The following is a 23,512-nucleotide window of genomic DNA, read 5'->3' on the forward strand; positions in this document are numbered from 1 at the left end:
CTGCGGAGAAGGGGACGGGGAGCCGGGGCGCCAATAAAACCCCACGAAATAAGGCACTGGCGGTCGCCACGAAGGGAGTCGGGGGACAGGCGGGGGACTGGCAGTAAACGAACACCTCCACTTTACCCCCCCCCCTCGGGACAGGGAGAACCCTTCCCTCCTTTCCCTACCCCGTCGCGGCGGAGAGCACCTCCCCCGCCCGGGCTTGACGGCAGCGGGGAGGAATGTGTTTCCGGGGCGGGGAAAGTGCGGCCGAGCGCGGACCTTCCCCTCCCTCTCTTCCCCTCCCCCGTCGTGCCGGGCTCTCCCTCAGCAACTCGGAGGCGAGGCTGCGGCGGGCAGCCGGACGGAGAGCGAGAAGCGAGGCCGGGCGTCCCGCCGCGCCGTGCCGCGCCCAGCCCATCCCGCACCCGGGACGCCGGGGAGCTTCAGTCAGTCAGGCGGGCCGGAGCGCGCCCCCTGCCAGGAGCCAGCCGCGTCGCGGCCATGGCCGAGGTAGCGGGACGACGGGGCGGGGGTTGGAGCCGGCGGGGAGGCGGACGAACGGTGCCCGCCTGGCCCGGGGCGCTTCGTTTCGGGCGCGTCCGCCCTTATTCGGGCGGGCTCTGGCGGGTGGTGCCGGGACAGTGAGCGGTGAGCGTGGCTTCCTGCCGCCCGTCCGCACGGGGAGCCGCCGCCGCCCGTCCCGGGCAGAGGAGGGGCCGCCTCTGCTCCCCCCTTGCCGCGCCTGCCCCGGTATGCGCGTCCCGAGCCGCCGTGGCGGGCGGGAAGGTGTCGGGCCCAGCCTGCGGCTTCCTGTGGCGGCGGGACGGGGGCCTCGGGCCTCCCATGCCCGTGGGGGCCAGCCCAGGCCTTTGTCCGCCCGTACCCGGCCGACCCTACCCTTTTCTAAGAAGGGGGAAGTCCGCACCGGTGTCCCGCTCAGAGCTGCCGTGTGCTCTCCGCGGCCTCTTAGCCGGAGGTGCCCGGGAAAGGGGCAGCACTAGGCGGTGTAAAATTTGGGGCGGCTTCCCCGGGCGGGCGGGCGTCCCCCTCGGCCCCCACTCCGGCGGCGGCTGAGCGGAGGGGAAGGCTGGGCTGGCACGGGCAGCAGGCTCTGGGGAGAAGCGAGTTACAGGAACGAGATACTAAAGAGTGAGGCTGTGTAGGAACTTGGGTATCCAGATTTTTGACCTGCTCATGTCTTCTGAAAGCAACCGCTAAGAGCGGGGTATATGCAGTGTTTGAATGGGTATGATCGTAGTGCAGCGGTGTGACTGCTCGAGGCATTGGAGTTTCTGCCCTTTTTGCTCTAAGTTGGCTCTAAGCCTGTATGGTTTGCTATAAACTTGTATCGAGGTGGAGGTGGGAATGTGAGGCCCCTGTTTGTGATGTGTTTCACGTGGAGATCTCTGAAATAACTTCCAGCAATAGGACCATGATATTTGGTCTCTTATTAGCACCTTCCTATATTTAATATTACCTTGGAAGGAAACACGAAGTGATAGGAAATTCTTTCTGACTCACTGTTCAGCCCATGTCAGATGTCTCTGTCTTATGGAATAAGTGTCTGATAGCCTGATAGACTCACCAAGTAATCATTGTGACTGTTTTACTTTATGAAAAAACGTTGAACAGTGTTCTCAATTCCTTGCATTTGTCCTTGGTATAATACAGCAGTCCATTCGCTCATGCCAAGATGTACACATAACCTTTTGGGTGAAAATACTGATTTTTCTGGTAGATTTGACATTGGTGCTGCAGTCCTGTTTGTACCAAGACACTTTAGGCGTAAGGATTCTCTCTATTTGTATTGGTGGAACCGCTCATGGCCAATGCTACATGAGTACTTACATGCTGAAATTAAGCAGGACTTTACATGAAAACAGATTTAGATAATCTGTATTCCCTGCACATTAATCATTTGGTAGGTGATGGTAGTAGAGTGAGAAAAATCAGTTTTCTGTTGTGAAATGGGATTACTTGGTAGCAGCTTTTTTAAAAACTAAGTATTGTACTACTAGATGGGTATAAATTAGACCATATTAATCAAGACTTTAAAGTAGCGAAGACATTCACTGTCCATATGCACTCTGGTGTTGAAACTGGTGATTCATTCTCCTGCCACAAAAAATATTACTTGCCTCTGGCCAATTATTAAGTAGCATTTTTCAGGCCTGCCTAAGGCTATATTTATAAGGGTTGCGAAAACAGTGAGACATTGGCAATAGGTAGGCAAGACAAGACAAGTTTAGGATGCGAACATCTTCAACTTTTGTCCTTTCCAAGGATGTTTCAGCTGAAAGGTACAAACCTGACAGGCATGCAGAATGAAGGCTTACCTTAATCAAAGTTGGAGTGGTGAGTGCTCTGTTTGCCAGCCACATGATAAATGAACCAGGTTTATTTCAAAATGAAATGTCAGTAGTTAAAAGCCTGATGTTCTCTGTGTATTTGGCCAGGAAGCTCATTGTGCTTTGTACATTTGGCCATCTAATCTGCATCATGTTCCTAGTTGAGCCCACCCTTGTGAAGGATTGATTTGGATGGATGAGAGTTTCTCTAGAATATGCATGCATTTCTGATATCAATGTGGAATTTTAGTATTCTGTCTTGAGTTTTAAATTACTCAAGTGGTTAATCATCTACCACTTCCTTTGGGAAACGATTCCCGCAGCTGAAAACAAACTGTCAGGAAACTTCCTGCTGTTCTTTCTTCCTGATTCATGATTTCATCCCTCTTCTCTTAACCTTCCACCCTTTTTACCCCTTTTAGGGTAACTCTAGTATGGTGCAATTTTGAAAAGACTTCATTTGCTACAGGTTCAGGAAGCAGAGGACATCAGAAAGGCAGGCTTGGAGGGTGATGTGAACATGGGGTGGACACATGCTCAACTACCCTGAATATAATTCCCTTGCTGCCACTGGTATGAATGCTTCAGTTGTTTGTAAATAGTTGTCATGCCTACCTTTCCACCCAGTCTTGATTTAGTCGAGTTATGCGATGCACACTTAGCTTGTGGTTCTCCCAGCCCATCAAAGGCTGTAGTTGGAGGAGCTCCATTCCTGCTCCCTTTCCTCCTAGCAGACACAGAGTCACTGCTGCTCCTCTCTTCCCTGTGGGCTGGGGGGCCTGAGATTCTTGAGTGCAGACTTGCTTACCATGCCTGGTGCAGCCTTTGATTGTGTCTCGGTTGCACATGGAATTAGCTGTGCTACCTTCTGTTCCCTGCTAGTTCAGCAGAAGCATTGCACCCACCAGCATGGCTTGGGGAGTGGATTTCTAGAGGGTAAGAAGAGGCTGGGAGGCTGGATAGAGCTTTGCCAGCAGTTGTATTGCCCTGCCTCCCATTCTTCGCCACTCCTTTCCAAATACGTTTTGTACCACTTGAATGCAAGAGGCTCTTATAATCAGTGAGGCAGTGGAAAAGTGCAAAACTAAAGTTAAAGCAGGCAGGGATTTTCCTGATCAGTATTAACAGTGGCAACCTAGGTAGCTTTTAAGTTGCTCATACCTCTTTATATGGCACAACTTGAACTGTTTTGGTTTTGTTTTCTCCCCCGACTTTTTTTTTTTTTTTTTTTAGATGGCCAGTCCCCTTGGCATCCTTTTAATTCTTGAGAGTTGCTGTAAGTCTTCTGAGAGAGTCCTTCTCAGTAGTACCGTTTCATTTTTTTTTCTTTAAGCTTCTCAGGATCTATTGGTAGAGCTCATAAAGCAGTTACATAAATTAAATAACTCTGAAAATGTAATTAGGACAATGTGTAGTTAGATTTATTTTGGAATTGTCATTAAAAAGTAGTTGCCAGTATGTGTAGTAGTGCCCTATGACTGGATTTTCAAGTCATTTGCTACATTCCATGTCCTGTAGAAAATCTCCTGTCTCCAATTACAGAAAACTTTGAATTAAGTATGGGTCTTTCTACTTCTCATCTGCCATCTGTCTTTATACTGCTGATTTTACAGATTGTTGCCACTTGCTCTACTAATTTTGTTTTGAAGGTACATACCAGTAGTAGCATTTTCATATCTTGTTTTAACTTTGCTGTTTAGACAATTTGATTTTTTAGGCTTCTGCTCTGGTGTGTGTATGGGTGCTTGTGTGAAAACACCTGCATCTCAAGGCTTTACAGGAAAATTAGTTTTTTGTGTAGGGGAGAGTTAGGTGTTATTTCTGAAGAGGACGTTTGTTTGTTTTTCAAGGGGGGGTGTTACAAAATCATGAGCAAATGAACAGATGAACAGATTGTGGGGTTTGGTCTCCTGGACAGACACTAGTGATATCTCAGTCTGATTTAAGGCTTCTTCTTGTATCAAAAATTGAAATTTCTTGCTTAGTTCTGATGCCAACTAATGCTGTAATTTGTGGTGGCAAATATCTTTTCTGTTTAGCTCCTCTTAGCCCTGCGTTGCTCTGTTCTGTTGTGTATTCTGTTGCCAACACTCTGAAAAGGATGCTGTTATGTACCATGCAGTAACCACAGTGGACCACTGTATTGACTAGTATCTGCCAGTTGTTGTGGTTTTGGAGTTTCTCAGGTGGCCTACAAAGTCATTTTTGTGTTTACCCACAAATAGGAGCACAAATTCTGCTTTTTTCTATTTTGTCCTGCATAGGTGTGGCTCAGTAACCTGAACTGTTAAAACTGTAAGACAGGATAAATCTATGATATGACCCTTCTCCGAACTTTCTTCTTACCCAGCATGTAGATTAGTAGTGTAGGGACCTGTAGAAAGTGTATAAAGCTTCATTGTAATAAGTTGTCACCTGCTTTAGTTGTTCATTACAGACTATGTGGGCTTCTAGCCCAATTTAAGATGCATGCAGGCTTGCTGAATAGCTTGCATTGGGCATGAGAATTTTGACTTCTCCGAATGAAAATGAAACAGTGGGCTCCTCTTTTATGTATTATTTAAAAGTACAGTTGCCTTTTTCAGTAGTACTAAGGGTGCTCTGTTTACAAAAATGTTCTTAATAAACATTCTGTTAGTAAAGACATTAATAACCACCTTCTTTTACTTTTCTCAGACCAATGTGAGTGGGTAGTGGACTTCTTGGATATCTTACACTCCCACAGGCTGGAGACTCTCACAGACATGGGGAAATGACTGATTTAGTATAAAATTGCACATAACCAAGCACGTTGTAGGTAAAGTAGCCTGATGAGAAGACAATATTCATGTTTTCTTTTGGGAAAGGTAATAGGATTCCTACAAGACCCATAGCCCTTTTTGGGGTTTCACTAAGTAAAGGCTCTTGAATATATTCTAATTACATTCAATATATTCAAATTACATTTTTGTCTCTCATTTTCTTTTTACAGTGAGCTGCAAAAAGGGTTATGAAATTTGTTTTCTCTCTTGAAAGCAGTTTCATGTGCTTTGTCTCTTTTCCAACAGCAGCATCAAAATACCATTAGTATTCTTGTGGGGTTTATTAAAGAGGGAAGTTTTGAGTAACAAAATTGAGAGTGGAATCTTAACTTACTAGTAGTAAGAGCTCAGAAAATACTGGTGTTTTCTCACTATCCTTTTTGTTCTATCTCTATCCTTTGTTCTATCCTTTTTGTTCTTTGTGTCTTTGATAAGTTAATACAGTTCTCACCTGCCAACAAATCACTTGTTTTCTGTTCATAGTAGTTTTCTCTAAACTTCTACTTTGCAAGGCCATATTTAAGTGGCTTCTTAAAATGCTTCTAAGCTGTAGCATATACAGTATCTATTGCCAGTATTTTCTAAAAAAAAAAAAAAAAAGATATCAATTAATTTATTTCTGATTCTTATTTTGTACAAGACCACTTACAGTTAGTTAAGTCCTAGTTTTGACTTCGTTTAGTTTTAACTTTTGCTCTTGGTACATTCTAGTGTATAAGCAGGAAGAAGAACTATTGTTTCTATGGATTCATACTGTATTAAACTATACATTTCTGTGTAGTATGCATACAAGTATTTACATGTAGCTCATTTTCTGCTATGGCTATTAACAAACAAATTTTTTATGTTTAGAGCTGCACAAGTAAAGACACTTTTGATGTGGAAGCTGAACAGAAAAAGTGAAAGCTTTCTTCTTTTCTTGTCCTTTGTGGTAGAAAAACAATAATTATATACTGGGCTGAACTGAAACAATGAACTTACTCTAATGCTAAGATGACTGATTTGTGGTTATTTAGAAGAGAAGAAAGATTAATTGTGTTAGATCAATTTAGAAAAAGTCATCATTTCACTTAGGAAATGGTGATACTGTGAGTCAAAGTTACAATCTTGGATATTAATGTGTACTTTGTCCTTACAGTCGAGGTTTTGAACAGCAAACCAGTGACTGGGGTGTCTGGTTTGACATAACCTTGACATTGAAGTAACTATTGATAAGGATGTGGGGGCCATTCACTTTTGCAAAGGAAGAAGGAGGATAAGCTGTCATCCTAGGGTTTGTTGATTTTCTTTAGTGGGATTGTAGTTGTGTGCATGGAACACAGTGCTGACCTCAGGCATGGGCACTGGTGGTTGTGTCTGCCTCTTGTGCAGGTAGCTGCTCTTCAAAGCTGTTTGATCTCTCCTCATCTCTTCTGTGTCTTGGTCATCTGGCAGGACCTGCTGGGAGAGATCTGTGGTCCTGTGCTGCCACAAGGCACAAAATGCTCTCCCAGTCAGTTGTGGGGTAACCTGAGTGTCAGGAGCTTATCGGAGACAAAAGGAGGTCATCTGAAGGACCTGGCATTACATTAGCTTGGCTGGCATCCTCTGCAGATTACGTTGCCCCAGTATTAAATTGGGCAGCATACAAGCTCTGCCTATATGCTCAGCTGTCTGGTTTTCCAGATCTTAGAAAAAAGGGTTTTGTGTGAAGATGAGTACAGCTACAAGGGAAACCTATTTCTGAACTGGAGACAAATACAAAATAACTATCTTTATGATGTTAAAATATAAAGCACTCTCCCAGGGATCAAAAGATGATGCATCCAAGTAGCTCGATGTTTAAAATATAAATTGTAGGTAGTTTAAAGTATAGTAAAATAAATAGGTAGTTTAAAATATGAAGCACTCTCCCAAGTATCAGAAGATGATGCATCCAAGTAGTTGTTATCATTAAATTGTGTTCAAGTTTGCATCGGGATGACTTCTGATGTTATTACAGCATCTGATAGTGGAGTGACTGAAGACACCGTGCTTGTCCAGTCAGCAGATGAAAGGCTCCCTCTTCTGATAATAAAAAGGAGAAATGAGGAGAGGTTGCAAGCATCATACCCAAGACTGACTAGAGTAAGCAAGGTTTATTATGTGCTGCCAGTGTGTTTTGGAAGTTGGTTTTTTTTTTTTCTTATTAATCTCGTGTTTTATTTTCTTTTATAGTACAAAATCGGTTTTGGTGGATGTAGGATAAAACTGGGAATTACCTTCTCTGAGGTTCCTTTTGTGTTTTTGCAAAGTTATATATAGTATATGTTAATATGCTCGATTTCTGGTGCAGGCTAAAGATTGTCCCCATGCTGATTGGAGAACTGTAGACCATCTACATAAAATACAAGGCTGGACTGTTCTTGAAATGTCACTTTGCTGGTTTTGTTTCAGAATAAATTAAAAATCTCCTTCAGCTTTAGGTGAATGTAACCTACGTACATTTCCAAGATATGTGTAAGGGTATCATTTTGGGAGATAACATTTGTTCTTTGTTTCTACTATACAGTTCAAAAATGGGAAATATTTTTTGTACCATTTTTGTAATTTCTATACAAATAATCTATGTGAAAAATTAGTGTTCAAGAATTTCAGTATATTTTTTCCTGGGTGTGGACCTGAGTATATAAAAGGAAACAGCAAATTTCCTTTTTTTTTGAAGAACATGCTCTACATACCAGTTATAGGTCGCTTAAATTCATCATAAAATTGATAAAGTGATAACCATGCTTTTTTTTTCCATGTATCTGTTGCCTCCCTCTGTTACAGATGTTGTTTACATCACCTTTCAACGGCTAGAATAAAATTTTGCATAGCCATGTTTCTGATAATACCAGTTTCAGTGAAAAACTAAACTTTGGCATGATTAAAGAGTAACTATGGTTTTTAAGATTGCTGCCAGCATTTCTGTCACTGCAAGCTGAGCTGACCAGCTTGGAGAATGTTTAGATAGTAATAAAAAAGCTTTCACAGATACTGACACTTTCTGGTGTATAATGCACAATGCAGTTTTGCGTTCTAAATTCGTAATGTCTGTATTTAATGTGATTAACATTTGTTTGTCAATGGAAGCAATTTTAATACTCTCCCTGCTGATGTAAAGAAAAAACAAAACCTAAAAATAATTCAAAATTCTGCAGTGGACAAGTAGTTCTAAAATTTACCTAAATTTCATGTATCGTAAAATGTTCCAGTGACCCTTGAATCATTAATTCAACTAAAAATGTATTTTACTTTTGTAGGAACAGGGCTCTGCTTCAGTTTATACCAATGCAAGTCTTAACTGACTCTTCTGTGTATAGCTTTTATATCCTTGCCATCCTCCTTGCATCAGCAGTGAAGTCTTAAGGCTGTAGAGTAAGTCTAAGTAGTTAATCTGGTTGAAAAACAGGTTGACAAAAAAATAATTTTCAGCTAGATCATCTGTTTCAGTTGGGTGACCAGAAGTGTTACTAGTGACACACTTCAGACCAAGGAACAGTAGGAAAATGTGCAGCTCATAGTGAGAGTAGTGAGGGACTGTGGTAGTCCAGAGATAGGTTGGCATAAACTGCTGTGGAACCTCATGGCATCTGCTCTTGCATGCTTCGGTGCACTTCTGACTTGAGTAGTCCATTTTAGCTTGCTAGATCAGGTGAGAAATAACTCAGCAAGGAGTTATTGCTCAGCTTGTTCCACTGTCTCAGTTAAGAGTTGAAAGTGGTGTCTACAGTTGGCATTAGGTAGATGAAGGGTGCAAAGTGGGGAATTTTAGGGGCTGGAGAGATTGAGCTGTCTCTTTTCGGTAGTGTCAAGCTGGTGCATCTACTTAGCTACTTGTGTATTTTATTGTCTTTTGCAGTCCTTTTAGAGGGAGGGTTGAAGGCTTCGAGTCCTGCTCTGAACAACAAAATTGTATTAATAGGCAGGTGTTGGGGCAAATAATGCTTTTTATAAAGTACTTTATGATGAGTCTATTGTCTTACAAGTCTTACAAGGTTAAAGTCCTTTCTTCCCTGCTATTTGTGAGCTTTATGCAAGTTCTCAAAATTCAGGATTAAAATATGGATGAAGGGAAAATGTTTGATTCACTGCATGCTTATACTTAGACATTATCACTGCCATTGAAGTATTATCATTAGTTATGTGTAAAATATATATAGCATGCACATGTAAAATTAAATATTTATAGAATTAAATATATGTTTTAAAATCTCAGATACAGATTTGTAAGGCTGTATTTAGTTCTGTGGGATGACCAGTCTTTTTAAATTTCTTTATGTTCATCTTCCTGACCCCTTTATGCAATGTTGGAAACATGCTGAGGGTGGGAGTTGTTTCAGTACAAGTCTCATTCTAAATCATGTTGGAATAGTGAATCTTTTTAGAAAAACTTAGATAGTATCCAAATATCTAATCGTAAACGTTATTCTATCTACATGCCATTCAAATCTCAAATTAGAATTTTAAAATCGCAAAAAAACACAGAAGAACCCCAAACCCTCAGTGGTTTTTTTTTTCTTTGTTTGTCTTTAATTCCTTTGTTCAACCAATTTATGCTAATAATCTATTGGAAAAAATAAAATGAGAATCGCCTCCCAGGCTGGCTGGCTGCATACAGAACATTTACACACAATTCACCCAAGGCCAGCAGAGAAGGAAGGTGGGCCCATGGCAGCCAGCATTTAGACTGGTGTCAGTCTGACAGCCATCTGCCACTTCATAGTGGTTTTCTCAACACTGCTTGGTCCATGTGGGGGTCTGGGTCAGTTCACTGAAGCTTACAGAGAGCAGGTTTTCATGTAGAGGTGAAGGGAGTGGCTCAAGTTAGTGCTGTGGCAAGCAGAGCTGCCATGGCATGGTGTTGGGGCCCACGAGTGGTAGCACAGGGGCAGAGGTTGCTTTCTCGGAGGAGGGGATGCTGTAGCACTCTGTTCCTTTCAGCAGCAGTTGGATTTCATCTTTTTTTGGTTGCTGAAACTGCACCCTGTGAGCTGGTGATAGCTGCTGGTGGGCGAGGGCTGCCATGTGGTTCTGCAGGGCTCACCCTTTGCAGTTGCAGTTTCTGGCTTCCTGCAGTACCTGCAGCAATAACCAGCAAGACATTTGCAATAGTTTTCTCTTAAAAAATAATAAATATAATAAATTAACAAGACATTTTGTTTACTGACATTCTCTAGATTTTTACTTAAGAATGTACATGCCTCTGCTCTGCTTTTTCCTTTAAGAAAAAAGTTTGGGTTAAAGTAAGTTTAGCCAGATGTTGTGATGGTTGTGGATATTACCAAAGCTATGTCCTGGTTTGGAAGCATCAGTTACAGTTAGCTGTGTAAGAGCTATATTTGTATGTTGAACTAAACTTTTCATTCCACCCTCTGTGGATGAATGTGGGGTTTAAGTTGCACAAAATTAAATAGTCTCTTTATGGGAGTCATAAGTAGTGCAGAGTGTGTGGGAACTTAATACTACCACAAGGAATAGACACCCATGTTTTCTCCTAGAATGATTTAAATCGTGTGGCATTCCTAATACTGTCTGAGATGGAAATGCTAAAGTTGTCCAAGAAGTCGTGTAGACTATCAAAGCCTATGTTATCAAGGTAAATATTCAGTTCACAGTCTTGCCTGCGAAAAAGGAAAGTGTTGCATTTAAGTAAGAGGAGAAAAGGACTCATGGGTCTAAAAAGCATTTGAAAAGTGATGAAACAACAGATTTTTTTTTTTCTGTCTGTTTTAATCACAGTTGTGTAAAGATGTGCCTGTAATGTAAACTGAAATATTTGTAATGGAAAAATATCTTCTGATAATAGTAAGACCGGGGACTGAGAATTCTTACAAATTTCTGGAGAAGCATCCTTTAAGTCATAAAGGCTATGATGGACTTGAAGTACTGGAAAATTCTGGTGGCAGGAGTATGGAAAATTAATTTTTTTTTTTTTTTTTTTTTTTTTTTTTTTTTTTTTTGCGGTAATGGTTTTAAAGGGGGAAAAAAAGGGTGCTGTTTCTTAACACTTATGTCCTCATTATATATATATATCCTTAAAGAGGAAGTGTTCAATGTGCGGATGTATAGAAGCTGCTGTAGATACAGAAAATAGTTTCGACCGCAGTATCAGTACCCGTGGACTTGGTGTGTTTGCTGTTTATCCTTGGAGAGGTACTATCTTTGTGGTGTGCTTGCATGCTAGCATAAGCAGTGTATGAATAGGTTTTAATATTTTGTCATTGTTTAAAATTCAAGGAGCTTCTTAATAGCCTTGTAGGAGTCCCAGGTTTCTGTGGACAGGATGCAGAGACATGGTATTTCTTAGCAAAAGAAAGGAGTGCACATGTGTGGTGATGGGGTGTTCTGACTTTCTATTTCATATTTTAGTACACAATAGTTTGAGAAGCATGGGGTAGCAAGAAGTGGTTATAAACTGGCTTTTCAGAAAAAGATGCAAATGTTTTAGTTGAAACTAGGTATAAACCATAGGTAATAAACAGTAAAAGTATATTGCTGGTGCTTTAATTAGATGCGGCTGCAGGCCCCTGCCTCTTCACTTGAGACTATGCAGAGTTGTATTTTTCTCCTAATTTAATATTGAACATCAAGCATAATGCACCTGTTTGTTAGTCTAGTTTTCCAAAATAAAGTTGTCAGAGTTTACTCCATAAGTTGCCTGGTAAAAAATATAAATAAACCTATGTGGAAAAAATAATATTCTCACTAGAATGAGCATCTCACTTGGCTCTTCAGCAGTTTCCTGTGTGTGGCAACCATACACTGGTTGGTTGTTCACATGAGCTGTGTCTTAAGTGCTGCTGGTCCTTCAGGCATCAAGATTCTTTCCAAAACAACTCCTAAACTCTGGAATCTTGGCTTCAAATGATGATTCAACAGGTCAACAAAATATACAAATGGTCTCTTTGCACACATTAGGACCAAGCTAGAGACCAGAATGGTTAATACAGCTAAGTGTTGTTCTTAAATCCATAATTACAGGTGATGTAGTAGAACTAAGGAGGTCTAGTTGTGAATTACAAACCTTCTGCATGGTGCTCTGTACGTGTACTATTTGAAAAAAGGTCCTTTCTTCAAAAGTATTGTTGACTAACAAACATTAGTCTGTCCACACTGTGCTGCTCTCCAAAAGGCATTAGAACAAAGGGAAGAGATCAAGGTTGCACTCGAAGTTTGCTGACTTGACAGGTGAAGGCTCTTTGTCAGTGGTAATATCTTCATAGCCCTCAGTGTCCTCATTCTTTTATTTTCTGTCACTGTCATCAACATGAAACCTGGACTTCTCTAATTCTTAAATAGAAATATCTTATGAAGAAACAACTTGAGTAGGCTTTAGCAGCACTAGTATGCTTTACAATTTACTACACAACTTGTTTTTGAAGAAGAAAACTTACAGATTTGCAGCCAGTTGAAGGAGTTTGTCATTAGGTGAAATTATGGATGGATTTTGCTAATGAAAATGTACAGTGCCATCTCTTTAGTCTGTCCTGCCTAAACAGTTCAGCTGTATTCCATGGAAGTCTAAATCCAGTAGTTGTTTCATTGCTTACTAGAAGCTCCCTAGGTACCTTATGTTGCTTTTTCAAGGATATTCACTATAACTTGAAGTCCATAGAGAATTCCCATATAGTTAAGATTGGTCAGGTCTGCAGATGCAGAGGTATTTCAGCTCAGTGTGCACTACTCATACTGTCATGCATGATACAGGAGGCTGTAGCTGAGGCTGTCTTCTGTGTCTGAGTATGAACTTTCATGTTTCACTTTCCTACAGTTCAGAGCCTGTGATGAGAAAGAAATAAAGCTCATACTCAGAATCATGTTCCAAGGCATTCTTTGTCTTTATCCATTGTCTGTATGCTGTAAAATCTATATATATTGTAAGGAACAGGATCTGGAACCCCACTTAGACCTTTCTTCTGCCTCCCACCATCCAAGTGCTTCAATACAAAGTCAAAAAAGAGTCAAAACTTCATCAGCTCATTTTCTGTCTCTGTACCTTTCATTCTTAAATGAATAGCAGCTTTGGTCTGCTAAAAGTGGTGGAAAGTGCTTTTTTTACTATATGCTATAGGCTGGCAGAGCACTCACAGGAAATGTGAACTCAAAGCCTTTTGGGGCTGAGGAGGGAGCAGAGTTACTTTGTGCTGTAAAATATCTGGGAACCATCACCACCCTCGCTTATGCAAACTGTGTCACAACTGAATCTACCACATTTTAATTTTTTCAAGGTGGAGAGATGTCACATACAGAAACTTTCTAATCTACAGTTGTTCCAAAATTGGAACCTCTGTTGTTCTGATTATAGAGGAAACCTGCGTGGTTTATCAAGAGAAATCTCTTACCCCATAGACATCACTGAATCCAGGCACCTAATGTGAGTGGATTTGATTCTAGTGTAATTCAAATAATGACCAAAAATATACTTTTCAGGAAAAATACATAATTGATTTTTATTCCACTATTTAGACCTGTCAGTAAGTTGAGTTGTTTCTATGAGATCCAGGAACAAGTATCAATAAATTCTGTATAAAAGGAATGATACAGTCAAACCATGTGAATGCTTGTGAAGTTGACTGTTCTGGCTTGAAGCAAGTGTGTTCTACATAGACTAAAAAACACCCTACACTGAGGGCACAAGCTAACACCATACACAGCCTTCCAGATCTGTTCTCATGAGCCGTGGCCTCAGCCTGCTGGTACTTGTACAGCAATATTTTCATGTATTCAGTGAAAGAGGTGAAGAGGTGATGTGATGAAGGTGTTCACGCTGGGTTTTCTTTAGTGGTTTTGAACCTACTATTTTAGAACCTATTTAGAACCTAATACTGATTTTTTCCTATTTAATCCTTTCCTTTTTGGTAAATTTGAACTGACTTTATCTGTTCAGAATTATTTTAGACCTGCATGTTTGAATAAATTATAAACTATTAGCACATTAATTCACATTAATTGTGTTACCCGTTTTTTTTTGTTTTTTTTTTTTTGATTCCAGACCCTTCTTAGAGATCTTATGAACTAATCAGTGAATCAGTGTCATACACTAATTGTGGCAGATCTCCTCCAGTATGGTTTACAAAGGTTCTGGTTTCCTAAACCTAAGCAGAAAATTAGTTTCCTGTATCCTAATTCTTTGTAGTTAAAATTTATGTATTAACTGGTTTATTATATATTAACTTACTATGCTCCAGTAAAACAGTGCTTATGGAAGTGCTTATGATTATTTGGTCACTATGCTTCTTTTATTTCGTTAACTTGGAGATAATAACGAACAGAAATTAAGTCCAATGTGAATACTTCTGAATCTTTTATCCTGTAGCATAACAGTAGCTGAAGTGGCTATGCCTTAAAGCTTTTTCAGAATACAATTTGAGTAAGCAGGCTTGATGTGATTAAATTTTTTGTGTAAAAGCTGTTTCAGTGCTAAAGAATTTATTATTCTGCATAGTAATCTGGATTAATGCCCCATTCTTTCCATATTACTTAAAGCAGTTCAAAATGTGTTCTGTTTATGTCTGTGAAGTTGTCAGGGGAGGAAGAACATGATGAGTCTTGAACCATACTGTTGGTAGGCCAGTAGTAGATCCATAGGCTGTTGAAGGCAGGCTTACTTCTAGCATTTCAGTTTGAACTGGGGTACTGCAGAGTCCTGCTTTTGAGACTAAACTTCCATTGTCCTTCTTGACTGTTTCTATCAAATTCACTTTCCCTACATGGGGATACTCTGCTACCTCATCTCTGATGGTGCAAGATGGGGAGCTGGGCATCTGTGAGGGGCAGTCATCATAGGACTGACTCAGATCAGATCCAGGGAACAAAGAGTTTTGCAGGATGGGATGTTTTGCTTCTTTGATTTACATTTCTTGGTTTTCAGCCATCAGCATTTATCCCCAAATCTCCACTTCTTCAAGGAAGAATGCATCATGTAGTTTCTTGATCTGGTGGTCCTGGAATTTATTGTGCAATAAATAAATAAATAAAGCAGTGCATCCCAGTTATAATTCAGTATTACAGTAACATTCCCATTGATTAGGTAAATCAAGATAGCTGGTAAGACCACAAATGAGGAATTACCCATGTAAGATTAATTTGCAAATCTGTACCACAGAGTTGGAAGTTTTGATCCAAGGTAGCTCCTTGGTGTGAAATGCTTTTAATTTCTGTACCTCTGCCTTTCTGAACAGTATACTTCTCTCAAGGCAGTGCAACAGGATGCCATCTTGCCACTTTCCTTTACAGTGAATTGTATTGCTGCTTTGTTGTAGAGGCAGAGGTGCTCAGAGTTGCTGAGTGTAAGCAAGTTGGGGGTTGTAATTAGCAACATCTGTTGCTGGAGTTCTGACCATTAGGAGTGCTGACAAAGATGTGGGTCATTGCTGGAGGTTTCTAGTGTGCATATCATTGCTGTCCCATGTCACCAAGGTTGTTTGGTTTTCACCAGTTAAGAAAATAACTTTGTCTTCCAAAATTTTTTTTTTTCCAGAAAAGTGAATGGGTTTGCTTTTGCCAGTCTGTAAAATTCGTGCTGAAAAAAACATGGCCTTCATCTAAAGCTGGTAAACCTTATTGGAGTGGAGGAGAAAGAAGCTTTTTTAGCAGGGTAGCCGTCAGGTCTTGAAGCAGGCGTCTCCAGAGAGACTCTATGCTTATTTTAGAAACATGTCTCTTCCTGCTTTTTATGATCAGAGCCCTGATGACTGGGGGTGGGGGCTGTGTGACCATGATAGTCCAGCATAGAGCCATAGACTTTGGCTGAGAAGCAGTATCCTTTGCTTTTTTGCCCCATCCCCATCTCATCACCTTGACCATGCCAGGGCAAGCATTTTGTCTACCCAGATGCCTGAAACTCGCCACTTTCTTATTCGAATTAGTGTTTCAGACAGATCTTTCTCTTGCTGTAGCTGGGAGCTCAGGGGCTGCACTGATGATAGCAGAAAGGAAAGCAATAAAAATAATCAGCCAGGAGGTTGACTAGCAAGGATGAATTATCAACAAGGAAGATGGGGCAGTGACTCTTAAGTGATTTAGACCAGATGAAAGTAGCTGTAAGCATAATCTCGGCTCTAGGAGGAATTGATTTAATTTCTGAATCAAGCCTTTAAACAGGTAAAAATACAGCTGATGCAAAGAAGTGTCAGTCTGTGGGAAGCACAAATGCTAGTCCAAAAAGTGTGAGCTTGTTACCTACCTTCTAGATTTCTGTGTGCCATTAGAGCAGTGTGTGGGGATGTAAACAAGTAGTTTGTCTGGTTATTGCCTCAAAAAGGTCTTCTCTGCACAGCAACTCAACCTTAATGTATGTTTAAATGTTTCCCCTGTGATCTGAAGCGTGTTTATGTGTTTCAATAGGAACCTTTGCAGCAAGACACACTTAGTACCTGGTAGAGGCAGATGCCTTGCAGTGTTCTCCTTTTGCTTGGCGTTGTCTTGGTGGATGCCAAAGTCCTGGGTCAGATTAGGAGCTGCTCAGCTGAGTGGAACAATACAGCCATGGCATAATGGCTTGTTGTTAATTTTGCCTTAATGTCGGTATAAAATGTGGCACAGATGCTATTGGTGTCCTAAAAAACAAATTTTAAAAGCTGGAAAAAGCTTTAGTGCTATGGAGTAGTGAACCTGATTTCTAAAAATCTTGATGATTAGCAGAACACAAAGGTGCTAAACATTTGATTTGTGAATTTAAAATTAATCTCACTAAGGAGAGTTAATCCTTCTTTTTCTTGTTGTCAATCACTCATTTCAAATTAGAAGCTCCAGAGGTTTTAAATCAAAGTTGATTTTAAATCAAAGTGATCTTCAAGCACTACTGTTTGTTGAGACAGCAGAAAAAAGACTTGGAAAGCAATGAGTCCAAACATTCAAGGTTATGTCCCTGTTTGTCATCTTAATATATTTAACAAAAATAGAGTACAGTTTGGAAAAGTGCAGAAATAAATTTTTTAATCGGTGTTTCAATAGCACACCATTTGCAGCCTTTTAAAAAAGATTCAACCAGTGATACATTTATTAAAGAGAACTCGGATATTTTTCAAGGATTGAATTACAAAGGGGAGAACAAGTATAATAGAAAATATGTAAATGTTGCCCAAAAATTTCATTTATTTCTTGTTTGTAACAATGGGTCCTTTTCTGTTCCCGTCATCTGTGGTTGAATACAGACAGAGGATTTATTTCCAGCTCCACCAAGTTTTCAAAGGCTTCCTTTAGCTGCCTAGCGTAGTTAGACATCATTTGTTTTGGTTTGTTCCCTTAATAGAAAAATCTGCAACAGTGCAGTAACCAGTGACTTGCAGGAGGATGTGTTTGACACTGTTTTTACCAGACTGCTGCAGTGCTGAGGAGGAGTTTGCATTAAAGAGCAATCACAATTTAATCCAAATTGGCAAGTTTTTGCTCAAGTGTTTCGGCAGATGGAAAAGATGTTAAGGAGTCGAGGTAAAGGAAGGGAGTTAGCATGTGTGTGTCTGTGTGTGTGTCTGTGTGTGTGTGTGTCTGTGTGTGTGTGTGTCTGTGTGTGTGTGTGTCTGTGTGTGTCTGTGTGTGTGTCTGTGTGTGTGTCTGTGTGTGTGTCTGTGTGTGTCTGTGTGTGTGTCAGGGGAGGCATCGGGCCTCAGGAGAGGCCTTGGCTTAGCCCTTATATGGAAGAGGACATTTTCCTTGTTAACTTTACCGGGAGTCTGTGCCCAGAACTACATTCATCATGCAGATGCATTTCCACAGGAACGTTTCTCTTCCAAACGGTCTTAGTCATAGTTTTAGCACTGTGTCACATCTTCGCGGACTTATTTTTATAGCTTGCATGGTCTTGCTGTGCATCCGCTGCTGGTCTGCCCTAAAAAGGTGAAATGTTTATAGTTTTCTCGTTCTGCTTAACAGAAAAGAGAACTAAACTGGTGTCCGCAGCTCAGGTTTTTTTCTTACGGAAAAGCCTACCCCATGTACTGTGTTGTACTTGAAGCAAAACTTCTAGAGTAGCAAAATGCCCCCTCATTAGTGGGAATTAAGGTTTGTTAAACGTAGAACTTACTTATCAGAAAAGGAGATATCTAAAAGTCAAGCAGCCTGGTCAGGCTTTCTACTCCAGGATCCTAGTCCAGTAGGACCATGTAGCTCATGTCTTTCTCTAACCTTGATTCAGACCCTTCATCTGTTTTCCACTTAGATTTGTTGGGTCGTGGTTCCCCTCCAATCAAGATGGGTGGTTGCTCAGGGTTGGATTAGGTAATTGTTTATGGGGGGGATCGAGTAAAGAGTGTTCAGGAAAGATGTTTTGAGAATGAAGGGCTGATCACCTCCTCAGCAACAGATGGAGGGAAAAATTAGATATGTACAATAAACAATGCTCAAAAATTAAGTAGGATATAATTCACTGTTCAATATTATTTTTTTATCAGTAATTTCTTATGCAAATGTGCATAATATGTAGCAAAGTAATTCCACAGCAAGTTCTCTTAATTCGATGTCTAAAGTTCTCCTGGCCCTACCCTCTGGCTACAGCATCCACTAAAGAGTGGGCCAGAATGGTTTATTACAAAAATGTGAACCATCTAATAACTGTTGTTGGATACTATTTGTTAGTAAAGGGTTGGCTTTTGTTTGAAACTACCTCCACCACATTTTAGAGCAGCTGTCCCTTCTCTCTTAGGTCTGGCTGGATGTGCAAAGTACCAATAATGAATGATTCAAAATCAGTATGGGAAAACCAAAGCTCAGTTGCTGAACTTATTTAAACATTACTCATTTTGCAGCTAATTTAAAAGAGTACATCTTCTAGAAAATGACAGATTCATTTGAAGAGGCTGCCAAATCCTTCTTGGCTATATTGAAAGATATTTTTTAGGACAAAAAGGTATTAAGAATATTGTTTGCAGGATGACTGGAAAGGCTTTGGTTTGCAGTAATATTTTAGGATGACCAAGGGAATTGGCAGCCATGGTCCAAATTCTAAGAATTCCTATGAGTAAAAGAGAAATTAAATTTAAAATAGTACCAAAATTTCGAAGATGTGACTGCTGACCCTGGCTGGCTACCTGCTATTAGAGTAGAAGAAAATTTGGGTATAAAAAAGGTCTACTTCAAACCTGTTTTTAGGATGTAATACAGTCTCTGGAGTACTAACTGAAGTCTCACCACTAATTAGGGAAAATGACAAGTCAGTAACCCTGAATTGTGGTTTATAAGCATTCAGATCTTGTCTCATAAAACATGCAGATAATACAGCTTGTGTGCATTTATTTTTTCTGCCAGGTTTTAATTAGGATTTATAGCATCAAACAAAGGGTAGAGTGTTTTTTCCTTAATTAGGATAGTACCCATTAGGTCTCTGTTAACTAAAAAATTAAAAAAGAGACTGCATTTATATTGAGGATGCTTTACATTGTGTATTGTGAGAGGAAATATCCAGTTTGGAGTATAAGGTGCAAAATTAGGCTGTAAAATGCCCTTTGAAGGAAAATAAACCTCTAGGCAAAGGGCATAGAGGTTTATCTTAAAACAGAGACTTTAATAAAGAAGCTCCATTTCCATCTTGTATTTCTGTGATACCTTTCTCTAGAAGTCTCTTTAGTAACATTCAGAGCATAAATATTTTTTATAAAATATTAACAGATTATTTTGTATTCTTGCCCCCACTGGGACTGAACAGCATTTCCAAATTTCTTGTAGCTTGCTGGCTTACATAAGAGTATTTCAACATAATTTAAGAATTTACCCTGTTAGATGTTTTCTAAATACAGTTTAGCCTACTAACATGGTTGTATTAGAGCAAAGCTATCCAGCAGCTGGTACAACTGAAATAATTTAATTCGTGTCTGCTCTTTTTTCATTGTCTCCTCTGAAACATGGTTTGTGGTTTCATGCAACTATTTTTTTGCTTACTCATTAGGAAAAATCATACAATTTGGTCTTCTGCTTTTGTATTTCAGACTAATTTAAAATTGCTCACGTGGGCTGGCATCCTCTGTTGCTTGTTATGGAATGGATTTGCTCAGCAAGGTAAGTGACTCGGGTTTCATTGCAGTGGTTTAATGTTGCTTTAAAACTCTATATAGATATAGTTTTCACAGCTTTATGGTAATATGCAAGTGCTTTATGGTAATATGTCAATCATATCTCATAGGAATAAGTCATTTGTAGTTAGAACTTAGTTTACAAAGACAGAATGAAGGAAACTACCATTAGCACCTTTTTTTGTAAATGAAGTGACTGATTTGTGTATTTTGCTAGGTGGAAGTGACTGCATAAAAGCTAATGCAAAATCATGTGGTGAATGTATACAAGCAGGACCAAATTGTGGTTGGTGTACAAAACCAGTAAGTGTTGCAAAATTCCTTTTATTGCTTCTTTTTCTTTCCTCTTGGCTTCAAATTTTGGTAAATACACATCTAGAGATGTCTTGTTTTGTTTATAATACTTTCTGGTAGCTTTTCAATGTGTTACTAATTTGTACATAAAAATTCAGATACTGTGATTTTCCTTCTGTCCTGGTTTGAACAGAATTGCTTTTTACAATGTGTTTACTTCTACTTCTCCAAATCCCAAGCATGTACAGACCCTACAGACTGTCTTAAGTTATTTTAAATCATTCCAACATGGAATCTGTCTGGGTATATTTAATTATATTCTTCCAGTGACATTATAGTAAGGGGTAATTTTAGACATAGGTGGAGTGGGGGAGGAGATTGAAGGGTTTTTTTCTTCTATACAGGGCTGATGTTAAAAATTTAGTTTTCTGTTGTTGGTTGACTTGGAAGGAGGATAGGAGATTGGTTTATGTGGGTGAGTTGTTTGTTCCAGTATGGAACATAAAAAGAGTTCTTTCTTATGTAATGAAAATTAAATTCAGAAAATGCAAACTGTAATATGATCTTAAAATGTATGAGAGAACCAGTATACTCTGTCATCTTTAAGTTAGAAACAGAAGAAGATGTTTGTTAATAGAAACTCTGAAATTTTCCTGTTTCTTGCCAGAATATGATAATGTATATTTATTTCCATAAAGTACCTGTTTACTATTCCCCAAACCAGCTTGTAAAGTTTAAACAATTAAATGCCTAATTTTAAAATTTGGCCTTAAGCTTTCAGATATGTTTTAAGTCCTAGTCATCAAGAACTGACTGGCTTTAAGGTATACTTATTTGTAGGCATGTGTTTTGGGGGGAAAAAATCAGGATTGGGAAGTTCCTCATTTAGAAGCCTCGTTTATTTGTATTTGAGGTTAGAGACTTTTTTTTAGGTATGAGATAATGGTAATCTGTTGTCCAGAACAAAGTTATGTGCTGGTTTTGCTTATGGATCTTACTTTTGGATGGAATTTCCCCAAAATAATAGTTGTTGTCTGTCTTTCCCCTGCTCTTTCAGCATATTGTCATTATTGTGCCAAGGTACACTTACATGAACTTTAACTAAAGCCTTTTTTTTTTTTTTTTTTTTTTTTTTTTTTTTTTTTTTAAAAAGTTAGAAGGGAGGGTAGTTGCCAAGTGGGCTCTACAAATAGATTCATGTTATTGACAGCTACATGAAGCTGAGAGGTTTTCCACCTGATACCACTTTTAGAGAAGCCAGTTAAAAAGGACATCTTGCTTCTGTCCAAGGTAGCATTGGGCATTTTTTTTTGTCTCATCTTGCTGATATCTTGTACACAGATAAGTATAAGTAGATGGAAGCTTCTGGACTAAATAGTAGTCACTGGTGTGTTTAGTATAATTTAACATAATTAACACTGTGTGTTTTATTACTGAACTTTAAAAAAAAAATACGGAGTTGTTGTAAAAAGTGTTATCATGGGTAGAGTACAACAAATGGCAGCTAGATGTAAACTTGATACTCTTTTTACCTGTGTAATGTGTTTTCTAGGACTTCTTGCAAGAAGGAGAGCCAACATCTGCTCGATGTGATGACTTGGCAGCACTAAAGAGTAAAGGCTGTCCTAATGATGATATAGAAAATCCCAGAGGTGACAAATTGACGCTTGAAAATAGAGAAGTGACAAATCGTAAGAAAGGTGCTGCAGAGAAGCTGAAACCAGAGGCCATTACACAGATCCAGCCACAAAAATTAGTACTGAAACTAAGAGTTGGTAAGGACAGTTTCATTCTAATTTCCGGATACTTTTTCTGTCACCACCACATATGCATTTTTAATATTGAATATATTCATGTTTTGTTACAGAAACTAATATTGTTCAGGTAACCTGAATGACAGCAGGAACATTCAGACTAGCCCCCAGGTGTTTAGATATTCCAGCTACACTTTGGTTTTCTATGAAAAATTAGGTATTATCGCTTCTTTCAAATAAGACTTATGAGAGAATAGATACAGTATGGATTGATGCATGTACCAGAAAGGTTGTTCTGGTTTTGGTATTTTGTACTTGCTTCTCTACAGTGTGAATTCTTAGAATGAAAGTAGAGGAGTGCTTAAAAACTTACAGAAGTTATGAGAACATTGCCTTTTCCTTGAAGTGTTGCTGTAGCCTAAAGTCTGTGTGTCTGAATGGAAGGTTTAGTATTTATGCAGCAAGGTTTTTTGGACTGCTGTGTAGAATACTTTCCAGAGGCTAAAGGAGTGGACACAGGACTGTAATAATGAAAACAAAGTGGTTGTGTACCGTTTCTAGCCCCAAAAGAGAACTTTATTTCATTCAAAAGAGGGGGGGGGGAAGCTGGGCTAATAGCTTGTACAGTACTTGAACATAATGGAGATTGTCCTAGGTGTACTGCAGGTACATTCAACAGCTACCTTGTATTTACCTGGGATAAGAGCCTCTATTCAGGGTCAGCTGCTTGGTGGTGATTGTCTTAATAAATACATGATCTGAAGTAGCTTATGATGAGGAGAGGAAAGGAATGAAAATAATTTAGCTATTTTGTTATTTCCCCTATTTATTTCTAATTTGACCCTTTCAGCTTTGAAACAAATTTTCCCACTGTTGAGACAGATTTTTTTTTTCATTGGAACATACAATAGACCTGAACAACCAGAACCTAATTACCTAAAGCTTATTACTCTGTTTTGAAGCACAGCTCTTGTTCTTAAGTTCTTTGAGAGACTGTGTGCTTGCAAAAGAGGATGTTTGCTTTCTGTACAGGCTCTTTTAAGCAGTACTGAAAGAAAATTTGCAGTTTTTAGGTTTGGTTTTGATTGTTTTGTTTTTGCTAAGGTGCTTTCTAAAAAAACCCATGCTGTATAGCTGCATGATCCATATGCTATTCACTTTGGCCATTGAATTGTTTCCCCAGTTTGCAGATTTTGTTAATATCAAGCAAATGTTCACTAATTATTAAGCAGGCTTAATCAGCAGTGATACCACCATTTAACTTCAGAGATTGAGGGGAAAAATTCTGTTTCATATATAATGTTCAAAAGAATACTCCTCCG

General features: G+C 39.5%; 1 protein-coding gene across 5 annotated transcripts in view; it reads left to right on the forward strand.

Moving 5' to 3' along the window:
• The first annotated feature begins 237 nt into the window (after positions 1-237).
• ITGB1 (integrin subunit beta 1) overlaps positions 238-23,512 on the forward strand; it is a 45,129-nt gene continuing 21,854 nt past the window's right edge. The window contains exons 1-4 of one of the 5 annotated variants that reach the window (XM_071734850.1): positions 238-495; positions 20,059-20,128; positions 20,360-20,445; positions 21,989-22,211. In XM_071734850.1, the coding sequence (XP_071590951.1) occupies positions 487-495; positions 20,059-20,128; positions 20,360-20,445; positions 21,989-22,211 (388 nt within the window). In that variant the 5' untranslated portion in view covers positions 238-486. Of the gene's footprint in view, positions 496-1,826; positions 2,341-13,447; positions 13,512-19,959; positions 20,129-20,359; positions 20,446-21,988; positions 22,212-23,512 lie in introns of those variants that run through there. The other 4 variants (XM_071734849.1, XM_071734851.1, XM_071734852.1 and 1 more) reach the window with 4 other exon arrangements.

The sequence above is a fragment of the Heliangelus exortis genome, chromosome 2 (assembly GCF_036169615.1).
Source record: "Heliangelus exortis chromosome 2, bHelExo1.hap1, whole genome shotgun sequence".
Lineage (NCBI taxonomy): Eukaryota > Metazoa > Chordata > Aves > Apodiformes > Trochilidae > Heliangelus > Heliangelus exortis.